This window comes from Thunnus albacares, chromosome 1, assembly GCF_914725855.1.
Source record: "Thunnus albacares chromosome 1, fThuAlb1.1, whole genome shotgun sequence".
In the NCBI taxonomy this organism is placed as follows: Eukaryota; Metazoa; Chordata; class Actinopteri; order Scombriformes; family Scombridae; genus Thunnus; species Thunnus albacares.
In genome coordinates this window covers 12,414,602-12,438,148 of record NC_058106.1, presented here as the reverse complement: position 1 = coordinate 12,438,148, position 23,547 = coordinate 12,414,602, and the positions used below count along the sequence as shown (strand labels likewise).

The 23,547-nt window shown below is 40.1% G+C and overlaps 1 protein-coding gene and 1 long non-coding RNA gene across 3 annotated transcripts in view; one reads left to right on the top strand and one right to left on the bottom strand.

Annotated features, from left to right (window-relative positions):
• The window catches only part of LOC122968194, a 117,402-nt gene extending 94,692 nt beyond the window's left edge, over positions 1-22,710 (bottom strand). Inside the window, exons 1-2 of one of the 2 annotated variants that reach the window (XR_006398785.1) lie at positions 22,597-22,710; positions 22,314-22,378 (exon numbers count right to left, since the gene is read on the bottom strand). This is a non-coding gene — a long non-coding RNA (uncharacterized LOC122968194). The remainder of the gene's footprint in view (positions 1-22,313; positions 22,379-22,596) is intronic. The other variant, XR_006398793.1, reaches the window with a different exon arrangement.
• On the top strand, positions 13,487-15,066 carry LOC122968036. Its single transcript, XM_044333007.1, has one exon. It carries the CDS (start codon positions 13,724-13,726, stop codon positions 14,561-14,563), a length of 840 nt encoding a protein of 279 aa, XP_044188942.1. The 5' UTR covers positions 13,487-13,723; the 3' UTR covers positions 14,564-15,066.
• Positions 22,711-23,547: the final 837 nt, after the last annotated feature.

Sequence of the window (23,547 nt, the reverse complement as noted above, 5' to 3'; positions counted from 1 at the left end):
CACCCAACCCTGATGTTAAGTGAACGGATAGAAATAGCATGTGCAGAGGAGGTGAAGTGTGGTAATTTTTCAGTTCTCTGCACTTCTACAAATATGATAGGATTGAGCGATAGACAGAAAAAAAGAATAGCATTTAGACAAAGAGTGATGTTGAGTGAAGAGATAAAGTAAGCAGGATACGTAGGGAGAGAAAAAGGTTAGTGATTGTGTTGAGCCATCCATGGTGAGAGAGCGAGTGTTTTTCCTGCTCTGAGAGGGGGGAAGAATAGTCGCTGGGCAGATAGATGGGAGGAAAAAGCGCTGCTGTGGCACTGATAAAGTGACTGAGGACCACTACTGCCACACTTGGACAATTCCAGACACAATCTTCTCCCCTCTTTTCTTCTCTTTCCTCTGCTGCCAACCCCTGCTCTTGCAGGCATAATAATGGCTGTTTCTGTCCCCTGCTCCCCTCACTTTCTCTCTCTCTCTCTCTCTCTCACACACACACACACACACACACAACACAACACACACATACTACCTTCCGGTGTCTGTCAAAGATGTGTAGAAAGTAGGAGGGAGCCACTTTAGGATATAGTGAAGCCCTGACAACCTTTCATTAAACTGGCAAAATTAGAGGTTTGTAAACCCTCTCCCTCACCAACCACCCGAGCTCATACACCTCCACCTTATCCTCCCCAGGCCCAGCCGGCAGATTCTGTATCTCAGGTCTGTCAGAATGGGGTATCTCTTGAAGCTTGTGAGCCAGAAACAGTTTCTGATCTGCACTCGCACATTATCACTGAGGTGTAAAAATGCTTTCAGTCTGTACCACAAGCTCAGCTAAAGGGTGAAAAAAAAGACATTAGCACAAAGGTTCACAGTTGACGGCATGCAGATCTGCTGACGCCTGTAATAAAATAAGGCCAGCCGGGTGTGCAAGAGTTGACATTGCATATAGGTGTACAGCCGGGCATCTGCATAAAGAGCCTCTGCTTCTGCCAGCAGCCATCATGGCCTCGACAGATTAGAAATTGTGTGTGTAAGGATTCGCCGCAAATAATGAGAAATGAGTTTTAAATTGTAGCTCAGGCACAGTGAAAAAATGGGCCCTGTCAATATGTGGTGCATGCGATGCAGAGAGAGAGAGAGAGAGAGGGGACGAGTGAAAGAGTGTGGTAGAGGATTTAGGGGTGAGAGAGATAGGGAGAGACGGAGACGGATGGAGAAAGAGAATGAGGGATCAGGGGATGACTTTGTTTTGGTTTACTGCTTATTACCATCATAATCCTTTGTCCTGTTTTCCACTCTGCAGTCCGGGCACACCTCTCGCCTCGTCTCTGCGTTAGACACTGTGATTGCCTTGTATTTAAGAAGCCTTCTGTGAGCCTCTGTTCCGACAAATGCTTTTCCAATACCAATCACAGCTGAGTGCACCTCATTTGAATCTGTGAAAGGGGTTTTGATTCCATCAGCAGAATGCTCCTCCAAGCGCGGCACAGACCATTCAATACTGTGGCAATGTGTGAAAGCCTCCGAATATTCACACCTAGTATATGCATACACTGTAAAGGGCTTGGGCGAGGGCTGCCTAGCCTCTTCAAACCATGTTGTTCATTAATCCCCCTTTTATTCTCCACATAGGGCCTCATTAGCTATTCTCCTTTATGGCATTTGGAAATTATAAGCTGTGCTCCATGCAACTTTCAAATGTGTGATGAAACAGAAGCGTTTTACTGATCGTAAACTTTGATGAGGAGTGAAATGGCTAATTGTACACTCAGTTTTACTCTTTGATAGTGTTTATGCCACCTGGTCACCCTCTAATGTGTACATATACATTAAGTGTGTCTGTATTTTAGTGAGATTGAATGCGTGTGGTACAGACCAGCTGCTGATATCTCCACTGCAGCAGCTTGTTGACCTTCAAACTTATCAGTGCATATCTTTTGTCAGAACAATTGCCTGCCTTTTGGTCTGTGAGGAGTTTGGATAATGCATCCAAATTAAAATCTTTCGTAAATCCCATTGCTTGATTGCTTGAGAGCCACTGAGAGTTGTTCAACATTAATGGTGAAGGACTTCCTGATTCCCAAAGTCATTTTCTCTTCATTATTCAGGCGTGTATTAGCACCTCTTGTTTTCCACATAGAGATAACACCCTGCCACTAAACTGCCTCATACAACACATTTAGCTTAGGAGACAAACAGGTCATGTGCATCCTCTTATCTGCATCACTGTTTCCCTAGTGTTGGGTTCAAATCCAGGTTTCGGCCCTTTTTGTGTGTGGATCGAATTTAATGTAACTTCCAAGCTAGTATCATTTATATATATATATATATATATATATATATATATCATAACCAATGTTGCTTATTTCTAAATGTTCTATCTGCTCAGATTTTTCCAGCGAGAAAATATTTTTTATGCTGAAAGAAGGCTAAAGAATGCAAAGTGTGCAACAGAAAGTATGAACATGATGTCACTGCATGCGTAGATCAGGGTCACTTCCCCAGTGGGTGGCAAACATAACAGTCAGCATCTGCTATTGTGCATTCACATGAAAAGAAAATTGCTAAAATGGTAAAATGCTGTTTTGCAATGAACTGCACAGACAGGTTCTGAAAGAATTCAGACATTAGTTTTTACAAAATGCTGACGGCTCAAGAGAAGAGAGGCAATGTGAAGTGATTCTTTCTAAGGGGCTGCATAGCATTAGTTAACCAAGCACAGTTTTCATGTAATGAAATCAAAATATTTTCACAAAATTGTCAAAAACCGACAATAACAGAGTATCCTTTGAAGTCCCTGTGATTTTGATTAGACTGACAAATCTTGTATTAGAAATGAGTAAGCACCTACAGTATATGACTTCAGCCTAAAAGCCAGTGTTCAGTAACAACAACTGGACTGACTGGAATCCTTCAGAACGAAAGCACCGTAGTAACAATGTAAAGCAACTTTTAAAACTTCAATTTGCTACAACAATGTATGAGTCCGTTGGGCTGTACTTCATCCTTACATCAACAAATAAACTGTGGTGATTCCAGACAACAGAATTGCACAGTGGCCACAGTAGTTTCAAACTGTCGCCTTTCTAGTGAATGGCTGAGGATTTTTTTGCCCTATCCCTAAAATGTTGTACTTTATACCTATATAAAAAACGATAAAATAAAATTTGCTGCATTTGTTCTAAAAGCCAGGGGTGTATACTAGAAGTAGCAGTCATACAGTTTGTTATGCCACTTACACACTACATAAGAAACTGAAAAACAGCGTTGACAGCACCATGCAAAAAATGACATTCTGCAAGAGTGTAATACGGTAATGTGAGAAACTCTCTCCAGACAGCAATGCTAATGGCATTATCGGCTGATATTTTATTATTTTATCTATTTTGTTTAGTAGATTGGAAATTTGATGTTTATTTTAATATCTAAAGCCTTGTCACACATGGTTCTACTATATCTGTACAACCAAGTTAGTAAATTCCAAACACATCAGAAAATGTGGTGAGGGTGACTTTTATAGGCCTCAAATTGAGTGCCATTACTAAGTCTCATAAAAGGGAGCAGCAGCATTGCAAAAGTAATCAAGTTTTGCACTACTGTGTGCATTTATTCACTTGGCATTTAAGTATTTGATTTACTGATCATGGTTTTAGACAACTGAGCAAAACCCATAGCTTATTAACACCTCAGTGGATATTAAAGAGAGGGAAAATGAATATTGAATTACAATCACAATGTTTCCCCAATCATAGAGATTAGTGACTTAGAGTGTGGTATTATATGCAGCATGTAAATGTACTGATGTTAACTTTTTTTTGTTCGTACAAGGCAATCTTTGAGGACTAGCTTTAGGCAAAGATTACGGACATGGTGCATGGCAAAAATCTTGTTTCAAACCTTGTGTCTGTACAATATTTAGCAATCTCAATATTCACCAAACATACAGTGCCACACATTTTATATGCAGATCTTGAGGAAGGAAATATTACAGGCACACCTTATCTCCTGGTGAGTCACTGCCCATATGCTAAATCTGTGTACTTTCAAAAACAGCAATATATCCAACTTGGAAGTCAACACAATGAAAACCCAGAGAAACAAAATGAAATACCAGTGAGGTACAAATACAATATCTGTCAAATGCATTAATTTTTCTGTTATATCAAACACAATTTCATGGTTGACATGGTGGAAGAGGATTAACACCCAATTCATATACCTTTAAAGGAAACACAGACTGCTAATGCCGTAGCTTCTAATCCTCCCAGCACTCCGGGCATGGATGTGCTCAGTCTGCTAGTTTGACTCTAAGTGTGCTGGCTGTCCTGGATAGCTGATGACTAAAGTAGTGACTGAGGGAGTGCAAAGGCTACAGGGAAATCAAGAGTTGTTGTACCCAGCAGCTAAGAGAGGGACTTGACAGTGTCAAAGGATTATGTACTGTGGGGCTAACAATACTAATGGCACTTCTTTTGCATTATGATAATTGCCAAGACAAAATTGCCACCTAATTTCTCCCTGTTTCTAATTATTGGGCTCTTCAATGCAAGCAGGCAGTGGGAGCAGAGCATTGGCAGGCAATTAAACTCCTGCAATTATGGCTCTATTGTAAAGCACAGCTTTACCAAGGATTTGTAGGGCAGAGAGTGATTGCTCTCCGATGCAATTAAATACAGGATAAATCTGGTGTGGACCTGTGAACAGATCTTTTAAAGTTCACTGCTGTGTTTTCTAACAGCCAGTCACCAGCCAGGAAACCTGAACCAAGTCTGTTAAGGTGGTCACTTGACAAAAGAGACACACCTACTAAGCCACAGCCACACGTCTGTTGCAGAACCCCCACAGGATGCACATGCTTGCAACCAAACCACTCTCACTGTGGATCCAAAAAGAAGAAAAAAAGAAAAGAAAGAAACATTTGCATAGAGAGCATTTCCAGGGAGGCATGCTGGGTAGGATTAGTGCTCCTCTTCCTCTAGCGTGTCGAAGTGAGCAGTGACCCGATGTGAATGTGTGTGCTAGGAAGTTTAGAGCTATGAACTGTGGGATACAGAGGAGCGTGGCCATCTGGAAATTCAATGACAGGAAGGTGTTTATGAGAGACTGGGGGAAACAAAGAGCCACAACCTACTTTGTCTCATTTTGTTGTACAGAAGCCACTGATCCAGTGTAGTGTTGTTAAAGGGCTGGTTTGGGACCCAAAGGAGGAAGATAAAAATTTATCAATAAAGTCATTTGAGGAAAATAGCAAATGGTGTGATGTCAATGCTGAAATGAAAGTACGTGAATAGTCAAAATCACAGTACATTTTGACAGATTATGACACAGAAAATCAGATTTGGGATACAATAAAATATAACTGTGTAGAATGAATATTTTCAAAACCTATTTTGTAAGCCCAAATAACCAGAGATCTACCTGTCTTATGTTTTACCTCACATAGTCTTTTGTATAAAGGCCTCTGCATTTATTACTGTTAATTTATTGTAGTTATTTTTCTGTATCATCATGGTGGAGGGCTGAGGGTGGGTGCACTTGTTTACAGACTTCCAGTTGGTCAATGATGTACTAACTGGGCAGTTTTTGCACTTGGCATAAACTGGACCCTCCTGCATGCAGGCTTTTCATTTGCCCAATTTGAAACCTTGGCAAGAAGCAGACACAAAACACAAAGAGCCAAATTTCTGGTGTCTCACCTATTATACAGTCATGGTTTGCATTTGCCACATTTTTATACATATATATATATTGGGCAACAGCACCCATTGACAGAATAACAAAGGATGTAAACTAAATTTAACTGCACAGATCTTAAATTCAGTTGCAGTCAATGCTTGTTAATCTAAAGTATTTAAGACAAACAAATTTTTTTACTCCCTTTTTTTGACATGTTTTCTTAAAAATGATTCTAAATGATTAATTGATTATCAAAATAGTTGGCAATTCATTTTCTGTCAATCGACTAATTATTAACTGAATGATTAACTGACTAATCGTTGTAGATCTAGATTTCAGTCCTGGTTGATTTGCCAAAGCCAAACAAACTGTGGCCTGAGGGGATCATCACATCATGTTGTTTTTATGAAGAATTCATACAGCCAGGATACCCATGCTAGCCCATGCCACGAACACCCACAGTCTCATCCTGTGCACACAGAGGGAATGGTTTTCCATCCTCAGGACAGAATGGTCAAAGGTGTTGTTTAACTTGGAGGTATGCTGGTTCACACAGAGTCTGACACCTGCAGCTCTTCATGTGACAGTTTACTGTGGCCCTTTCCTCTTGTACCATACCAATACTTAAATCTCATCATCTCTGACAAAATTCCCCAAAACAGTCCATATATTGTTGTGTAAAGCCATAACTTCAGTGACAAATTTATTACATTTTCTGCAGCTGTTTCATAATAAAAGCCACCCAAGGGTTCACCAGTTGAGCATTTTGTAATGCAGCAGGATTAGGAAATTTGCATCATCAGCAGTGGCATAACGAGTCACTGCCAGGCCCCGGTGCAAGATGGTCAGTGCGGGCGTGGCTGCCCATCACAATCAGATGTAACATAACGTAATGTCAGTAGCGAATGAAAGAAGTGATTGCACACAGCTTTAAAATGACCAGCAACAGAGAAATGCACAGTTGACGCCTAAATAAAATGAATACTGGGAAAACAGACCACCGTGCTACAAAAGAGGAGTCATAATAGTGAGGCTAAGATAGAGACAGACTAGCCTGCTTTTTCTTTCTCGGCTGCTTCTTTCAATTTTCGCGTCCAACACCTGCTTCTGATACTCCATTGCTCATTTATAACTTATTTGCTGTCTTAACTCTTCTGTGTGGATTTTGCTACGCAGTAGTAAGCATGTCCATAATTATCATAACCCAGAATTCTGCACAGGCACTTTGCACATTTTTGAACATCAAAACGCCCATTAATCCTTATATTAAACTTCATTTAGAAATGTAACATAGAAGTATGAGTCAATAAACTATATATTTGTACATGTAAAACTGTTTTATGTTATTGTAGTTATTTATTTGGTGAATGAATGGCATCAAGTATGTAACACCATGGGGCAGATGACTTGACTCATTGAGTACTATAAATACTTACCACTTACCATTAAAGTTTAGTGGCTGCGTGTATACTGTAGACACAGTGCTCGAGATCCTTTGATGTAATAGTAGCGAGATAAAGAGGGGCCCATGCATGCGAGCCCTAAACTGTTGCAGGCCCCAACACAGCTGCATTACCTGCACATATAGTAGTTTCGCCATTGATTACCCCCCCCCCCCCCCCCCCCCCCCGAGAATTAACTAGGGGTGGGAATCTTTGGGAATCTCACGATTTGATTCAATTTAGGATTCTTGGTGTCTGATTTGATTCATAATTGATTCTCAATTCAAAACGGTTTCTCAATTGAATGAATGGAAAAGGCGGTACAATTTTTCATCTCTTACTCCAGTACACTGTGTGCCAAACTGTTCACTGGAGTCCTTAGTCCACTGAAATGCAATATGAAACATAATTAGCGGTTAAGATAAATGGTCTTGATGAAGGTCATTGTTATCAGAGAAAAGTGTGTGAAGATATGCTTTTTTAATTTTAAGAAGTTAACTGCATTCATTTGGAACCATCTTACTACCTGTATGAGAATAACAAAACGAAAGTGTAATTTACTGACCAACATTACTGGTTAACAAGTCTAGGTCAAAACCTAGCATATGGCTGGATGGTCAACATGTGAAATTGTGGCCAATTTGTTACAGAGATAGTCAGTGGTAGTGTCTATAATGTGAGTTCCTGGATATTAAATGTTCTTCTGCAAATTTCTGTAGTGGTCCCAGGAATATTTGCTGGTAAAGTGTACTGACGTAGCATATCACATAACATGGTTAAACTAGGTTTGAGTAAAAAAAAGGTTATAAATGTAGTTGCAAGAACAATACTTTCTACTCATATCTTGGGATGTTTGATTTTAAAGAGAACTTAATTTAATTCTAATTATAACTATTCTATCTGTTATCTGCCCCTGGTCTTTCCTCTATTTCACAATTAGTGTGTTGTCAGAGTGACTGTTATTTGGGGTGCTTTAACTGTGCATGTGCTTTTTTTCTGCCTCTTTCCCGGTCAATGATTATGGAGGCTGCAGCGGAAGTTGTAAACGAAAGTTTTGACAGCATTTTGCGTGCAAATCCAGAAGGCTTATCTCTGTTACCGAAGATACAGTCAAATCAAGCGCACCTGCAGAGTCACTAAACTGGTATAACAGCTACATGAGTAGCATGTTTTACCTGCAAGACTCCTGTTTTAATGCTGTTGTTCATCGTTTGTGATGTGAGAACATCAGAGAAATAAAAAGCGTCAGCTGGAGAGTCAACCACACTGGACGGTAGAGGAGGAGACGCAGAGACACTGGTACATGTCTGTTTTAACAGGAGTTTAGCCGACTTTGCTGCATTTAACACCGGAGCTGAGAGCCTCAGAACTCGAAGCAGGAAACATAGCCGCTCTGAGTCACACTGCTGTCCTCCACTTCCATCATCTCGCGCTCATTCATTTTGAAAGAGCAACGGCCAATGGGGAAAGTCCAACACTGGGCCTGCCGACCAATGGTGTAACTTCATCACTCACTCAGGCATTCATTCACTCAGTCACTCACGGACAACCATGGTTATAGGGCTGGTCTGTGGCCAGTCCAGCCAAAAACAAATGTTGGTATGTTCACTGTGGAGTAAGGGGAGGCGGACTGCTCCACTGTGTTGTTTTTAACATCATGTCTCTAGCAGTAGAGAGCAGCCTCTCTGCTGCACGGTTAGCCCCGTCCTGTCCAAGACGTTGTTTTTTTTTTCCTACCAGAGTTGGCTTGATTTGTTTAAGTGCTGCAGTGAGCACTGATCAGCCGGTCTCATTTCTTACTGCTGAAGATCGCTGCTCTGCTAACATTAGTCTCTGAGTGACGGCGCATCTTTTTTGAAGATGAATTACAAGATAACTCTAGCATGTACATGCTGTAGACTGTCCAGGTGCTGCACTGCCCTCACAGTTGGGTTCCACCTTTTTCATTCTCATCATAACATAACATAACATAACATAACATAACATGAACTAACGTTTAGAAAATTTTTGGCATTTGTGAATCGAGATTCTTATTTAATCAATTTTTTCACCCACCCCTAGCATTAACCATATGGTTTTGTCATCAACATCAGCTCTGTCTATTTTTTGTATAGGGTGTTGATTCTTTCCATTCATCCAAGTATGTCATTCATCTTATTGTGACATGTCTGTTGTCTACAAATATACAGTAAGTGGCACAATGTTCCCATATTGAAAGCTAGAGAATTAGTGAATACTTGCTCTGAGGCATTGATTTTCTTTTTGCATTTGTTTCAACATGGTCACTTAATTCTTGATATAATTGATAAAAAAAAAATTCTATAAAGTCCATTAATTTTAAGCCTGAGGCCAGACAAAACAGACACAAACACAAATGCTATTATCAACTGCTGCTGCCAATTTAAATTACAGACAGTGCCGTTAATCAAACTGTGTGCAATAGTACACCTAAAAGCATATTGTAGGTCAACAGGGTTCAGCTATGCCCGATTCGATTTAATATTAACCCTTTTATACCATGGTAGTACTTCAAAAACATCAAAACATTTGTTAGCTGGTGCAATAGCTTTGTAAAGCTGTTTAGTTGATGAAGCAAAAGACATCACTTTCACTGACAGGCCTCATAAATCAAGAGTAGCCATGTCTTTTTTTTCTACCATATGCTTCCAATCTTTCACATTCCAATGCTTGGGGTTTACAATTGCAGAAACTTTGTTTAATCACTTCTTGCAGAGTTGCATATATACCACTTCTGTCCCCTCTACCTTTAGCTCCATCTCTTTCATGCCCTTCTCTCATGATCCTATTTCACAAGTGTCTTCAATTAAAGTTTCCTGCCACTGTGTGAGACATAACTGCATTGCAGTGCCGAAGGGAAAGCAGCGGCTGAAGGAGAAGAGATATGTATGAATAAATGAGACACAAAAAGAGAGAATGAACAAATAAGGAAGTCTGACCTGTCATTTACCAAAATAATGGATGCATGAGTGACAGAAAAACATCACTTCACACATCATTTAGCATATATTACCATCGTGGTTATATATATATATATATATACACACACACTTTTTTTTTTTTTTTTGCATTTGACGCAAAAACATGCCCATTTAAACGTCCAAAAATCTAATACAAACACAACCACTTGCACCTCAAAGTGCTCTCACATAAAAATTACAGAGAGGGTCATCCACCCCCACCTCCCTCAGAGCCTCTGAGCCTCTCTGTTATTAATGGCGTCATCATTTTTCCTCTGCTCACTCTATTTCCCTTCTGATAGTGGGGCCTGCTTCATCGTGTTCTGCCATGTTTCTGTAATTGCTCCAACAGCCTGCCTTATGCTGAGCATATAGTTTTTTTTGTGTGTGTGTGCCCATCCAGTGGGTGTGCGCCTGTCTATAAGTGTGTGCATATGCATGTGTGTGTTGCTCTTTCCCCCCACCAGGGCCGGCTGTGAGTTTGTGGGGCAGAACCAAGCCACGGGCAAGCTCCACACTGAGCAAAATGACAGCCTCTAGGCCACCATTGGTTGATGACCGTGAAAACGCTTGCGGTTAACGTAAAGTGAGCGACCGGCTGTCACAGTGAGGCACTGCGCTTATGTGCAGCCCTGACAACAGCACAACAAGCCCCTCTACAACTAGACTCTGCAGTGGTGGAACAAACAACAAAGGGACAGCCCAACATTTCATAACAGCAACCACTTCAGACATCTGAAGTACATTGCAAGGAGGAAGAGAAGCAAGACAATACCACTGCTATTTGTCACAGTCTTTGGGAATAAATGTTTTTTCTTTACTTAGATTCTGGTGGACAGGAGTAAAAGCTGAGAGTGGTTGTTGAACAAAGATTTGCAGGAGAGAATGCCTAGAATGTCACAGATGACAGCCAAGGTCAGATAAAGTGAGGAGTAAGTGCTTAGAGAGCTACAAGAGCAGAGGCCAGTTCTGTGGAGGAGGTGTGAAGGAGTGAGTGACCAAGCGTGAGCACCATTGCCTCTACCCATCATTAAATGAAGCCACTTAAAAGGAAAAAGGCTCTGCTCAAAAAGGTCAATACACGGCACTTCTGAAAAGCCCTGATGGTTTTATTTAGCCATCTGGAGAATAGGTTCGTCTTTGATGGAGACCAAAAGTGTTGTGAATATATGTCTGAAGACACTTTGCTCAGAGCCCTGCATTTTTTCGAAAAAGCTGAACTGCTTAATCTATCACATTCCCACCAGCAAACAGGTTCCCAAAGTTAAACTGAGAAGCAATAAATGATGTGCCAACATCATGTAGTAAAGAGGGATGATTACAGAGCTGCTTTTATCATCAATTTTAACCTCTCTGTGGTTAAATCAGACTTCTTTTACCCCCTGCCCTCGCTCTCACTCTGAACACACACGCATGCATGCACACACACACACACACAAACACGGTTTATTATGCAGTAACATTACCAGATCCCCTTAGGCAGCTGTGCATCTCTGTATGACTGATGAGGGTAATTTCTCCCAAACAACAGAATGATCACTTTGGTGATGAGCGCTACAGACCCTCCCTTCTCCCTCTGTCTTCCCTCTCTCCCGTCTTCTTTTTAGCTTAAAAAAAGGCAAGAAAAAGATAGATCTTTCTTACTACGTCCCCTGCAGTGTCTGGAATGGATCTGGAGATAAATAGCTCTCCCATCTCATACATAATTTTTTTTTAAAAGTTAATTATTCCATGGATCCAATCAATCTATTGATTCTTCAATGATTATTTCAAACTCTGCTAATAACAGACATTCAAACCCAGTTTCCACATTGCCAGTTTGGGTTGGGGTGGAGGGGAGTTTCCTTATTTTTTCCTTGATTACCATAGGGATCCAATATAATACACATGCCACTGTGAATTAGCCTCACAGTAAGTACTGGGCTGAGCCACGGTGAGTTTATACTGTCTGTGTACCACTGTGCACCATGGGATATACTGAGCGGAGAGTAGTTAGGACTTGTCTGTCTCTCTCTCTTGGCCTTATAGGTTCAGCCTCAGTGGGCTGTCTTTACCTATTCTCCCATCTGTCAGTCACACACGAAAACAAATCCACCTGTCGACCAGGAGACTGGGCTGAACTGGGTGATGCTACAGCTGTCTGGGCCTGACTCGGTGCAGAGGGGAGCGAGCCAGCGCCCTCCACTGGTGATGGAAAGCCCATTAAGATGCTTATTACCCCACCTGTCAGCCCCATCTTCTCACCTGCACAGATATGCCAAACTAATGAAGACAGTCATGGAAGTCATGCCTCTATGCTTTTTGTGCTCTTTGTGTCCTTGATAACAAGGGCTCTCCAGCATTCTAACAATATAACAATCCAAGCGTTAAGAGACAGGCATTCTTACCGCGCCACTTGATTGCCTCAACAATGAAGCTATTAATGTTGCATTATGTAAATTGTAATGGTCACAAACATCTAATAGGATAAAGGCTAAGTACAGTGAAATTTAATGCTGCTGACTTTCAGTGGCTCTTTGAAGGATGTTTTCAATTATAACAGAGCTAATTTAATTCATTGTTTCGTAGCTGAAAATGCATTTTTAAAGGTTGACTGAGTCTCTATTTCAGAACTCAGGTTTAATCAGTCATGTACGTTGAACACTGGAACGTCCTCTAAAGAGATTGACAAAGTTGCCGGGGCTTCTAGGTTTTAAAGGGACACAGTAGCCCTACCCTTCTCTCTTTTCCTCTGATCGCAGGCTTCAGTTGTGGAGGGGAGGGTGTTCATCTAAAAGATGAAAAGACCTGCGCCTTTAAGAGGGCTGTCTCCCCTTTCCCTCATGCTCCCCCTCAACCACACAGACACTCCTCCTGTGAGCATTTGTGAAGCAGCTCCTGTCCCTTATGTCTCTTTGTGGGGAACAGAACAGACTTCCCAGAGCATCACTGGAGACAAGACAGAGCTCTAGGGAGGACACCCCAGGTGCAGACCTCCATGCAACCCCTAGCCTCAACTACAGTGGATGCCAAGATGAGCACAGAGAGAGGAGACGCACACTTACCCAAGCTGGAGTAAAACATCCAAAGGTCCAAAACAGAAGGTGGAACCTAACAGCTGGACCAACCCAAGATGTCATTTTGAGTTGAGGGCGACATATCAGCAGATCAAAATCAACAATGCTGGACTGGATCGCTAAGAAAAAGGTGGAGTCTTAATTTGAGCTTTTATTTTCTCTTTAGAAAAGTTTTGTTAAAGAAAAATCAACAAAGTACTCCATATCTTTTGCAGCTATTAAGGATAAAAGCACTGTATGAAATACATACAATTGAAGAAAAGAGGATAATATAGTTTTTTTTATTATTTTTATCTGTCTCCAGAGTACTTTCCAAATAGTCACTTGTGGTATGAAATTGAGATGCTCTTTAAAGAACATCTTGAATGGTCCCGACAGTGCTCTTAATTCACCAGCCAGGCGTTTATCTTATTTCTCCAGCTCTTTCTGAGAGGGAGCATTAAAGACTTCATTGATAGTGCTCTTGGGGAGTGGGTAATATTTCTTATATGAAGTCTTGAAACTTTACAGCTGTTGACATGTGGGAAAAGTGTGTGTCTGGACTAACACTTTCGGCAAAGCATTAAAGACAGGAGAAATGTTTACAGGATGCGGAGTGGTCAGTGGCCAGAGCCAATACCTGACCAGAGACGCAGTCAAGCCCCACCCCGGACTGGAGGTAAACAGACCGATCCAAATGGAGAATGGGGTAACCCCTGGGACCTGCCCTCTCTACCAGGGTCAAACTTACAGCACTGCAGCCCAGCCAGCAATGGTCAACAATGTTTCGACCCTACTAAAACCAACACCTCTACCAGTCCCTCCCCCAGCACTTAAACTAGGGCAGGAAGGGTTCAAGAAAGTCTGCCGAACTGAGGAGGACAGCCCTTGTCCCTTCCCAGGACTGGCCACTGGGGTGCTGGAGATGCGCGTGAAGGAGGGAAGTAAGATCCGCAACTTAATGGGATTTGCCATGGCACGGATGCAGGGAGAGAAGAGTGTAAGTGGGGGAGGTGTGAGTGGTGGTGGTGGTGGGCTAAGGCAGGTGGTCTTCACCGGGTCTGGTCGGGCTGTCACAAAGACCATCACCTGTGCTGAGATCATGAAACGAAAAGTGGGCTCTCTGCACCAGCTGACCAAATTGCAGTACAAGGTGGTGAAAGAGGTGTGGGAGAGTACCGAAGGGGGGACATCGGAGATGACAGTGCACAGGACTGTGCCCTCCATCAGCATCCTTCTTTCCAAAGATCCCCTGGATCCCCAGGAACCAGGCTACCAACCTCCGGAGACTCTCAGTGCATTGTGGGAGGACAGAGAGGGTGTCAGTGCCACGCAGACAGCATGCAAGAGACCTCTTGGACCTTTGCCACACAGCAGTTTCCCTCACTGTAAGAGGGTGTGTTTGGAGGAAGGAGTCTCAGTCCTCCCCCCTCACTGACTGGCTGAACTGGTGTCAAACAGTGGAGAGGATTGAATCCGAGGAGTTCATTTGGCGCTGCCCTCCACTCAAGCACAATGCTGAGACAATCAGAACACTCACTCAGACAGAACAGTGCTTTCTCAGAAGAACTAAGTACCAATTCCAGCCTCCAGAGGTCAGTTTGACTGGGACCTAAAAGCTTGCCTCTGTACATACAGCATTTAGGGGACGTGTTTCTTGGCACATCCAACATGGTCTCTCAGATTCACAAAATTGTGATGATGTGTGCTACAATGCTATAAAATCTAACAGATTCACATCCCATTTCACACCGACAAAAAAAAGCCATGAATTGCACAGGTTCCAGATTCCTGCTTGCAGTAAACTATCTACAGCCTGTGGACAAAATCCTTTATTAGCATCATGTTACAATCATCTCGATTTATCCATGCTCTTAAGTGTAGCATTTAAAAATACAGAACGTAGACCCAAGATCACAAAATGAAAACAGCTTAAAGCCATTGATGATATGACACATTTTATTTGTTTGATTATTTACTATCATGAGAACAAATTAAATAAATTTTTTTTCCAATGTAAATTTTGTTTTGTATTTCATCTTTCTTACTCACACATCATTGAATTTGCAAAGCTTTGATTGAACAGAAAATCACAGTGTGCCGATCTTTTGATAAGAATAACGGCACTGAAATTTGTCTGTAGAAAAAGCTGATTTAATGACAAAGCTGTTGATAAGGCACAGCTCCTAAACCAACCCAGCCTGACAGAAATGCCTAGGGCAGAAATACAGGCACCGATTATCATTAAGATAACAACATAACATCACACAACACAGTGGAGAAAAGGATTAAAACTAGGGTTGACAGCGCTACACACTACACTATTCCTGCAAAATATGAAACCAAGGCAACACGCTACACTCCTTTCCCCTTTCAGCCTATAGGCCTACCCGCCCACAATATCTATTATACAGTATAGTCTACCCGTTTTCGCTATATACTACCATTTCTCAAGCAAAATAATAGGCTGAACAATAAGGTCTAAAGAGAGCCAAGTTTCCACAGCAACACTATGCACTTGTAGTTTACTGACAAAATAAATAAAATGCAGACTTTCTTCAGTTGACATTTTTTATGCATCGCTTCTCTGCATTTTCACACCATTTAGATAACATTTTAGTTGTAAAAAAGGTACCTCTGAGTAATTGCTGAAGCTTAACTGGATGCTGCAGACATCTATGGCAATTGGATCAAAATTCAACTCCGAGCAGAATGCACAGTGGTGGAAAGAAAAACCGCTGGGAGCATTTGTATTGAATTTTATGGATTAAAGATTTCTACATATATTTCTTAAAAAGTTGTCCTAAACAAACAAACAAAATAAATCTTACTGATAGAAACCAGAGAATTATTTTATCCAAATACTTAAAAACTTTTTTCCACTTAATCAACCATGTCTTTTGGGGATAATAACTTAGACAAGTGGAACCTTGTCTGAAGCTTTTACTGTTGATCTGAATGAAAATCTGCAAACGCAGATGTCGGCATCCTAATTAATCAAAGTGACTCCTGACTGTGAAGACAATCCTGTTACAGCTTACAATAGAGAAAAAAGGAGAGTGCACTCCTATGGCATTTGCGTTCAAAACTGTCTTTCAAAGCAATACAAATCGTAATATTTCATATAGTGGTCAGCCAGCACTTCAACAGTCTATGGCGGACATAGTGATTAACCTTCCTCTCGATCCCATTAAATGAATCAGAGCACAGCAGAGCACCCAAGGTTGAATAAGAAATGCTGCGACTGCATTACAGTACATATGTGTGTCCTCGAGACTGCTGGAAGGTTATCACTTCAGGTCGTTGTTATCACAGACTTAACAGCTTTCACCAAAGAGCCTATGGGACAGTCAGTCTGCGATGCGGGTCAAAAAGATAGTGCCGCTATAAGTAAATTTCAAATCGACCTGCATCTGTTATCAAGCATTAAGAATTCTGGGCCAAGTGTAAAATGCAGTGGGGGTAATTAGGGATAACGGCATAGCGTACCTGAGTGAGAGAACAGATAAAACATACTGACAAAAGCATTATCCCAGAGCTAAATCCAATGTGGCTGGCACAAAATAGCATGGCAGAGGAGTCAACAAAGTGCATTATAAGAATGTGGACAAGGTTATTCACAACCTGAGAGTCTATTTTGCCAATGATGTTTGTTTTCAAAGATGCAGTCAAGGTGGATTTGGACGAGATACAGGCCTAGGCCTAAAATACACTATTTGTGCTTGGTTTATCCTGTACTCTATGCATACGGTGTATTTGAACTGAGTACACTAAATGTTTGAAACACCTGCTCTTTCAATGAAACTGACTTGTGAAAGGAAAAGCTTTGACCACCAATCAAATTAACCATATCCTCAATCTTGTAAGAGATATACAGGTCAAAGGAGGGTGGACATATTAAAGATGATTTGGATCAGACATGAGTTTTTAAGTGGGTGCAACTCTATTAGAGGCTAGTAATATTTTTTTTCTTCCACTGAGTATATATGAAAATTTCAGAGTACAGTTATTTTTCTTGTGGTATTAATGCAGCAGGTTTAAAGATACATGTAACTGTAGAATGCACTACTTTGTTTAAGAATAAAATGGAATTTAAAAAACAAATAATTCAAATTGGTAATGCAGAGAAAAATGTTACTGAATTGTTATTAAATCATTAAGTAAGGACAACATTATGTTAGGACTGACCAATCATAGTTATCTATTGTGGCGGACACATCAGTAACCTTCTGTTTACCAAAGCCAATAACTACATGCACTGAATGTGAATGAATTCATTTTGAAGTTAACATAATGAAAGTGTTGGCACTCTATTTTTCCCTTTTCTGCCGCTGCAGCAGATGAGAGTGAGGTCTCTGGGATGGCGTGGGAGTTCGCTATCTCCCAGCCTCCAGATGGCTCCGTCTTCTCTTATCTAGAAGAATGGGTGCTGCCTCAATTTTTCAACTCGCCTTATCTGGGAATCCTTTAAATTGAATATTTACTGGGCCTATGTTTTCTGCCTGTGTTAGCCCTCTGAAGTCGACATTCCTCTTGCTTGTCGAGACAGGCCAAAAGGTTTTTCTCACTCATACACTCACTTTGTCTGCCTTGTCAAGTAATGGGACAGTGATTGATTATGTGATTGCCAAGAGAGAATGGAAGGTTAAGCAGTTAAGCAGGGAGCAGTAGAAACATATTAACGAATGGCCATAGAGGAATATGTTTAACAATAGAGAAACGTACATTACCCAAACATGACATCAGGCAGAACTCCATTTTATGTCAGGAGTAAAATAGATTAAATTAATCACTCTCCGAACAGTCTATTGTTTCCTGCACAGTGTACACTAGAGGTTAAGAGAACACTTAAGCAGCCATTGAAACATATTATTGCAATATGACTGGCTGTGGTCTATCTGCATAAACAAGCCGTGCCACAGCTACTCCCTGGTAAGTGTCTGGAAATGTCTTTTCAAAACCATTTTGTGAAATGCCTCCATGTTGGATTAATCAGCGCAGCTGAGGATGTAATTGCTGTGCTGAAGTCAAAGCTGTAAGAGCAGATAATGAACACTGACTACAGGGCTGCCAGAAACCAGGCCAAAAGAAATGAGAAGTTCGGAGACCAAAATGTCTTCAGCATTCTTTCAAAAGCCCTGATAGAAATTGAGGGCACACTGTATTTACACTAAATACAGACCATTTTTAAACAAAACACTAAATGACTCAGTGGTTACTAACATGGAAATGGACTCGTGACAGCTGTGTTATGCTATTAGAATTGAAAAGGAAACTAAAGCAAAATTATATTCGCTTTGACAATTTTCTCAAGCTCTTTCAATTATTTATCCATTTATTTATGTATTTATTAGCATAACACATGCATGCATTGTGTATTAATTCTGTGTATTATAAAGATATTTGATTTATTTTCTCACATAAGGGATGGGCTTACAAAGGTAAGGACCAATGAAAGTTTGTTCTGACTGTTGCTGCCCTCTGGTGGGGAAATAAGTTCAAAATCTACTGCAGAGGGGACACATCTTGCTCAATGATGCTATTAATAATGCATTTTAAAATATTTTAGGCCCTATGCACTAGAACATTTGCACAACAAAACTAAATGTTCACAGAAAAGCCCAACGTTGTATGGTGAACTAATTACTGTATCTGTAATGATGTTCTAGAAGTACAGCACTGCTTTTCTAACTAAATATAGCAGCTGTAAGCCGTGCTATTTTCTGGATCATTTAGCGACAATCTCAATGCTTGCTCATTGAAATTTAGCCTTTACTCCTACTTTAATTTCAATGAGTGGAAGGCCTACATTTTACTCTTTTATCATAATTTCCTTCCCCTCACAATATTTAAAGGACTTCAGACTTAATTATCTTGAAGAAGAAACAAATAATATGAAAAAGCACTCATAGTAATATACACTGTAGCGTCTCTTCTACGGTTTAGTGGCTTATATTAGTGAAGTAAAGCAAGAACAGAGAGACACCCATGCACACAAACACCAAGCTAATGTCTGCACCAGTTTTGTTGTGTTTCAGTAACGCCCAGTAAATGGTGGAGGCAGTTCAGATTTGTAGGAAAAGCAAGATGGACACTATAATGCTTGGTTAACTGGAAAAGTGTAAAAACAGATGTTTAATATGGTGACTGAGCTGCTCTATATAATGGCTGTATTCAGAGGTGAAAACATGCCAAGTATAATGTGCAGCGCTGCAGGGTTGCATGTTAACTTTATTTCAGTCTTCTACTCAGTGCTGCTAGAGTGATGAACAGCTGCTGCGTCTTGGTGTTATCGGCATAATCCTCCCCTTCAATGTGATCAATATAGTCATTGTAAAAAGGGCACAGTGCTTTTCTCAAGTATCACACACTTGGAATAGCAAAGGGACTAAACAGCCTTCAACAGACTATCCTACATTCAATGATTAAGGTTTTTATACAACAGGTATTAAAAGTGCAGTGAATATTTTTTCTTTAGAGGTTCAACTGCAAATATAAGCTCACCACAAAACTTTGCCTAGCAACCACAACGATTACTTTTATTATTAAGATTTATGGTTGACCGCATTTGTTTTAGGATGTGAGTTACTTCCTCTTTAGTTTTCATCTGGAAAGTGGAAGTAGATAGATAGATAGATAGATAGATAGATAGATAGATAGATAGATAGATAGATAGATAGATAGATAGATAGATGCTGCAATAATAAATTCTCAATTATAAATTTCAATACAATACTAGCTGCCTTATAATAATAATAAAATCATTTAGATTTTATTAATAATCTCGGCATTTGAATTAAAACAATTATTAACTTCTGGTACAAGAATCTGAATCTAATTTCAAGGTTTTTTTCATGTAATTCTGCAGAATTACATCCAAAAAATGCACTTCTCCCCATGCACTTCTTACAATTTACTATCAAAAACAGTAACATTTCTGCAATTTATATTACCCATGGTAAAAAAAAAAACCAAAAACAAAAAAACACCTGAGGCTGGAGCATCTCCTAATGGTTATAGTGGAGCCACTCAAAGTGCTTTTCTATAAAGCCACTGTATCTCAACACTGTTTCATTTAGGGTTTTACAGAAAAACATCATCATTTAGAAAATCAATTTTCTGAAGTGACCTAACCCTGACACCCATACCTTCCAAAATATTATTTAAAATAAATACATCATGGTAAAATGAATGGTAAATGGACTGTACTTATGTAGCACTTTTCTACCTTAAAGGACAAAGCGCTCTAGCTTGTTACTGGTAAAAAGAATTTGGCTTAAGCTCCCTCATCAAACTGTGAAGGCTTAGTGTAAAGTGAGTGATTTTTATCTCTTGTATTGCCAGTCACATTCCACACCAAGGTCGACAATATGACTAAATGATTTGGTTAATTTGAATTCAAACAGTGTCAGCAGGGGGTCCACTCCACGCAGTGGAAGGATTGGTAGAGTAATATCAACACAGTTGTGATTACTCCATTGAAGCAGTAGGGTGCTCCAATCAGAGCCGAATCACTCTCCTCATTACAGACTACAAGGCCAAATCTCAATGGGTGGACCACAGAATCAGGCTTCTATCTTCCCACTGAAATTAATTGAAATTCATTTGTGGTACTCTGATGCTCCCCATCAACAGCAGACTCATTCACATTTGCACAATCCACCCCTGATTCATTAAGCACAAGCACATTTCAAGTTTGAAAGAATGTAAAAGCAGAGGTTGTATTCTGTAGTCTGGACCTCAGCATTCAGGTCAAATTGTAAGCTGCAGTTCACAGTATCAGATGTATCTTTGGTACTAATCCAGTTAAGTGGCGCCCTGAATGCATCTACTCCTCTTAAACAGGCACAGGGAGACTCAAGGTCTCCCACATATAAAGAATACATACTGGATACACCTCATTTATTTGGAAAAGATTTGAGTAAGTCAACATAAAACTGTTTCCACTGACATGACCATCATCATAAGTGCACTATTAATCTACATACAATCATTCCTACTAATTACCACAGGAAACAAATGAAACTAGCACACCTTTATCCATACATGAGGAACTAATGTTCCACATACAACTTGCTTGTATGTCTGTGGTTTTGCATCACATACCGTCTTAAAAATCCAAATAAACAATTTGTTATAATGCACTCACAGACCACACACTATTTAAACACTACAGACAAAAGCTTCCCTCCCCCTAAAGCAAAACAGAGTACTACTTAAGCAAAAAAAGAGGAAAAAAACAATTATCACAAACACATTAACAGCTAATGCATTCAACATGCCAACCACTTCTCTTCTACCACTGAACACTTAAGAACCAAACTGCAAATACTGCTAAACATTCAGACCATGGATATCATGTATGTGCTCTCAAAATAATCAATATGCAATGACTACTTCAAGATATATGTTCTCATAAGATCTTGTTCCTAACATGTTTGCTGTGTGCAAACTCCCAAACTTTTCTTGAGGCAGATACCTGCTCGCTCTCCTGTGATTCTGAGCAGACACAGGCCATCAGCTTAATTTAAGCATAGTTACTGTGCTGTATTTACTTCAGTAGGCCAAACTTGTGGTCATCACACACACATCTTTGCACTTAATGTGCACCTTAAAAGGAAGTGCAGCTGTTTTGACGATGACAACATGTACCTACTTCTGAGCAGAGACACTGTTATAAGTATAGAAACTTGCTTGAAACCAACCTTTTAACCCATCAGGGTTATAATACATAAAAATTATTTTTTTGAGCTCAAGAAGTGTTGGTTGTGATATCAAAAGCATCCCGTTAAGATATGGTGCTATGCTATACATTATGTTGTCAGCCCCTGATGTATTCTTTTTTTTTTTTTTTTCACATTTGAGATTTAAGCATTGGCCTTTTTTGACATGTCACAGATAAGGTGTAAATAATGACATTGCAGCGGGCTGTTTTAGTTTAATGGTCCTGCTATTGTGCAGGTTCACTGATATAGCTTACTGGGACACCAGGATAAAAGGGAACCATCATCAGTTCAGTTCATCAGGTGTTATTAGTAATATCTGTGCTTTTCCTAGTATGACATGTCATAATGTCTGCTGTGAAAAAGGCCTGTTCATGAAACTGTATGTCCCAGCTAAGCTAAGCGTCTAAGTTACTTAGATAAACAGTTTTTCAGAGTTTACAAACATTGTTACACAACACTTACCATATTTTAATGACTTCCAGATTCCTCAGACTTTTTTCTATCCAGCCGTAACAAATATCTTCCTCCTGCGTAATAAAGTTAACGTTACAAAAAAGTTTGAACTTGTTTCCAAATAAGTTAACGCTGTGGAAGCTGAGGAAATGTTAGCAAAGGTAACTCCCGCTACTTTAGCGGGAAGTGTCCAAGCTAGCTCTCTTTTGTTGACTTCACCAAAATTAAACATTTTGTTCCAATTAGGTTTATCTACACCAATAATTGTTTCATTATATATTTTCATACATACGTATAGTTATGTTTTCAACGTGCAAGACGAAGTTGTCATTTTCCAAGGCCAAGCTTCCTCTCGCTGTCACTTTCAGGTGTTACACCGTATTTGGTGAACCTTCAGATTCTGTGACCTGCAGTGTTTCCTTTACTCAAGTAAAAATACTTAATTACAATTATAAATCCTGCATTTAAAACCCTATTTAAAGTACTAAAGTAAAAGTACTAATTTTGCAGAAATCAGGCTGTGCCTTTTACTTTTACTTTAGCACTCTAAGTAAATTTAGCTGGTAATACTTCCGTACTTTTACTAAAGGAGGGTTTTAAATGCAGGATTTTTACTTGTAATTAAGTATTTTTACACTGTGGTATTGATACTTTTACTTAAGTAAAGGACCTGAGTAGCTACTTCATCCAACCTGCAGGTCACAGAATCTGATGGGTCACCAAACACGGTGTAACATCGGCTACAATGTTTTTGCCGTTACAGCTGGCCTGCGTGCGGATAGCATTTTTGGAGAGTTTGGTTTTTGAAAAGGCTATAATATGTCTTATTTCTTGTATTATGTACCCTAAAATGTTATCAAACGACTTATTCAATTATGGCAAACGAAAAATCGAGTGATACCTCAGTGGACATGATGGGGGCCACTTATCCTGCAGCATCACTGCCTACAATGAACCCTGTATAGTGGCAGCGACATTGTTCGGCCAGCAGATGGAAACATCAACTCCACAGGTCCCACAACGCTGCCTTCACATGCTTCTCGTAAATTACTTATTTCAACAACAGAATTCAAAAAAGCAACGGAGTTAAAAAAAAAAAAAGAAACTGATGATTGTTTTCTTCGACGATAAACGATAGGATCTACTACGAATAAACTTACAATATTTGTTTTGGCTACAGAGGTGAAGAGGCGGAGTAGGTACTCACTTACATAGCAGAAGTTAGGGGTAGATCCTGCAATAA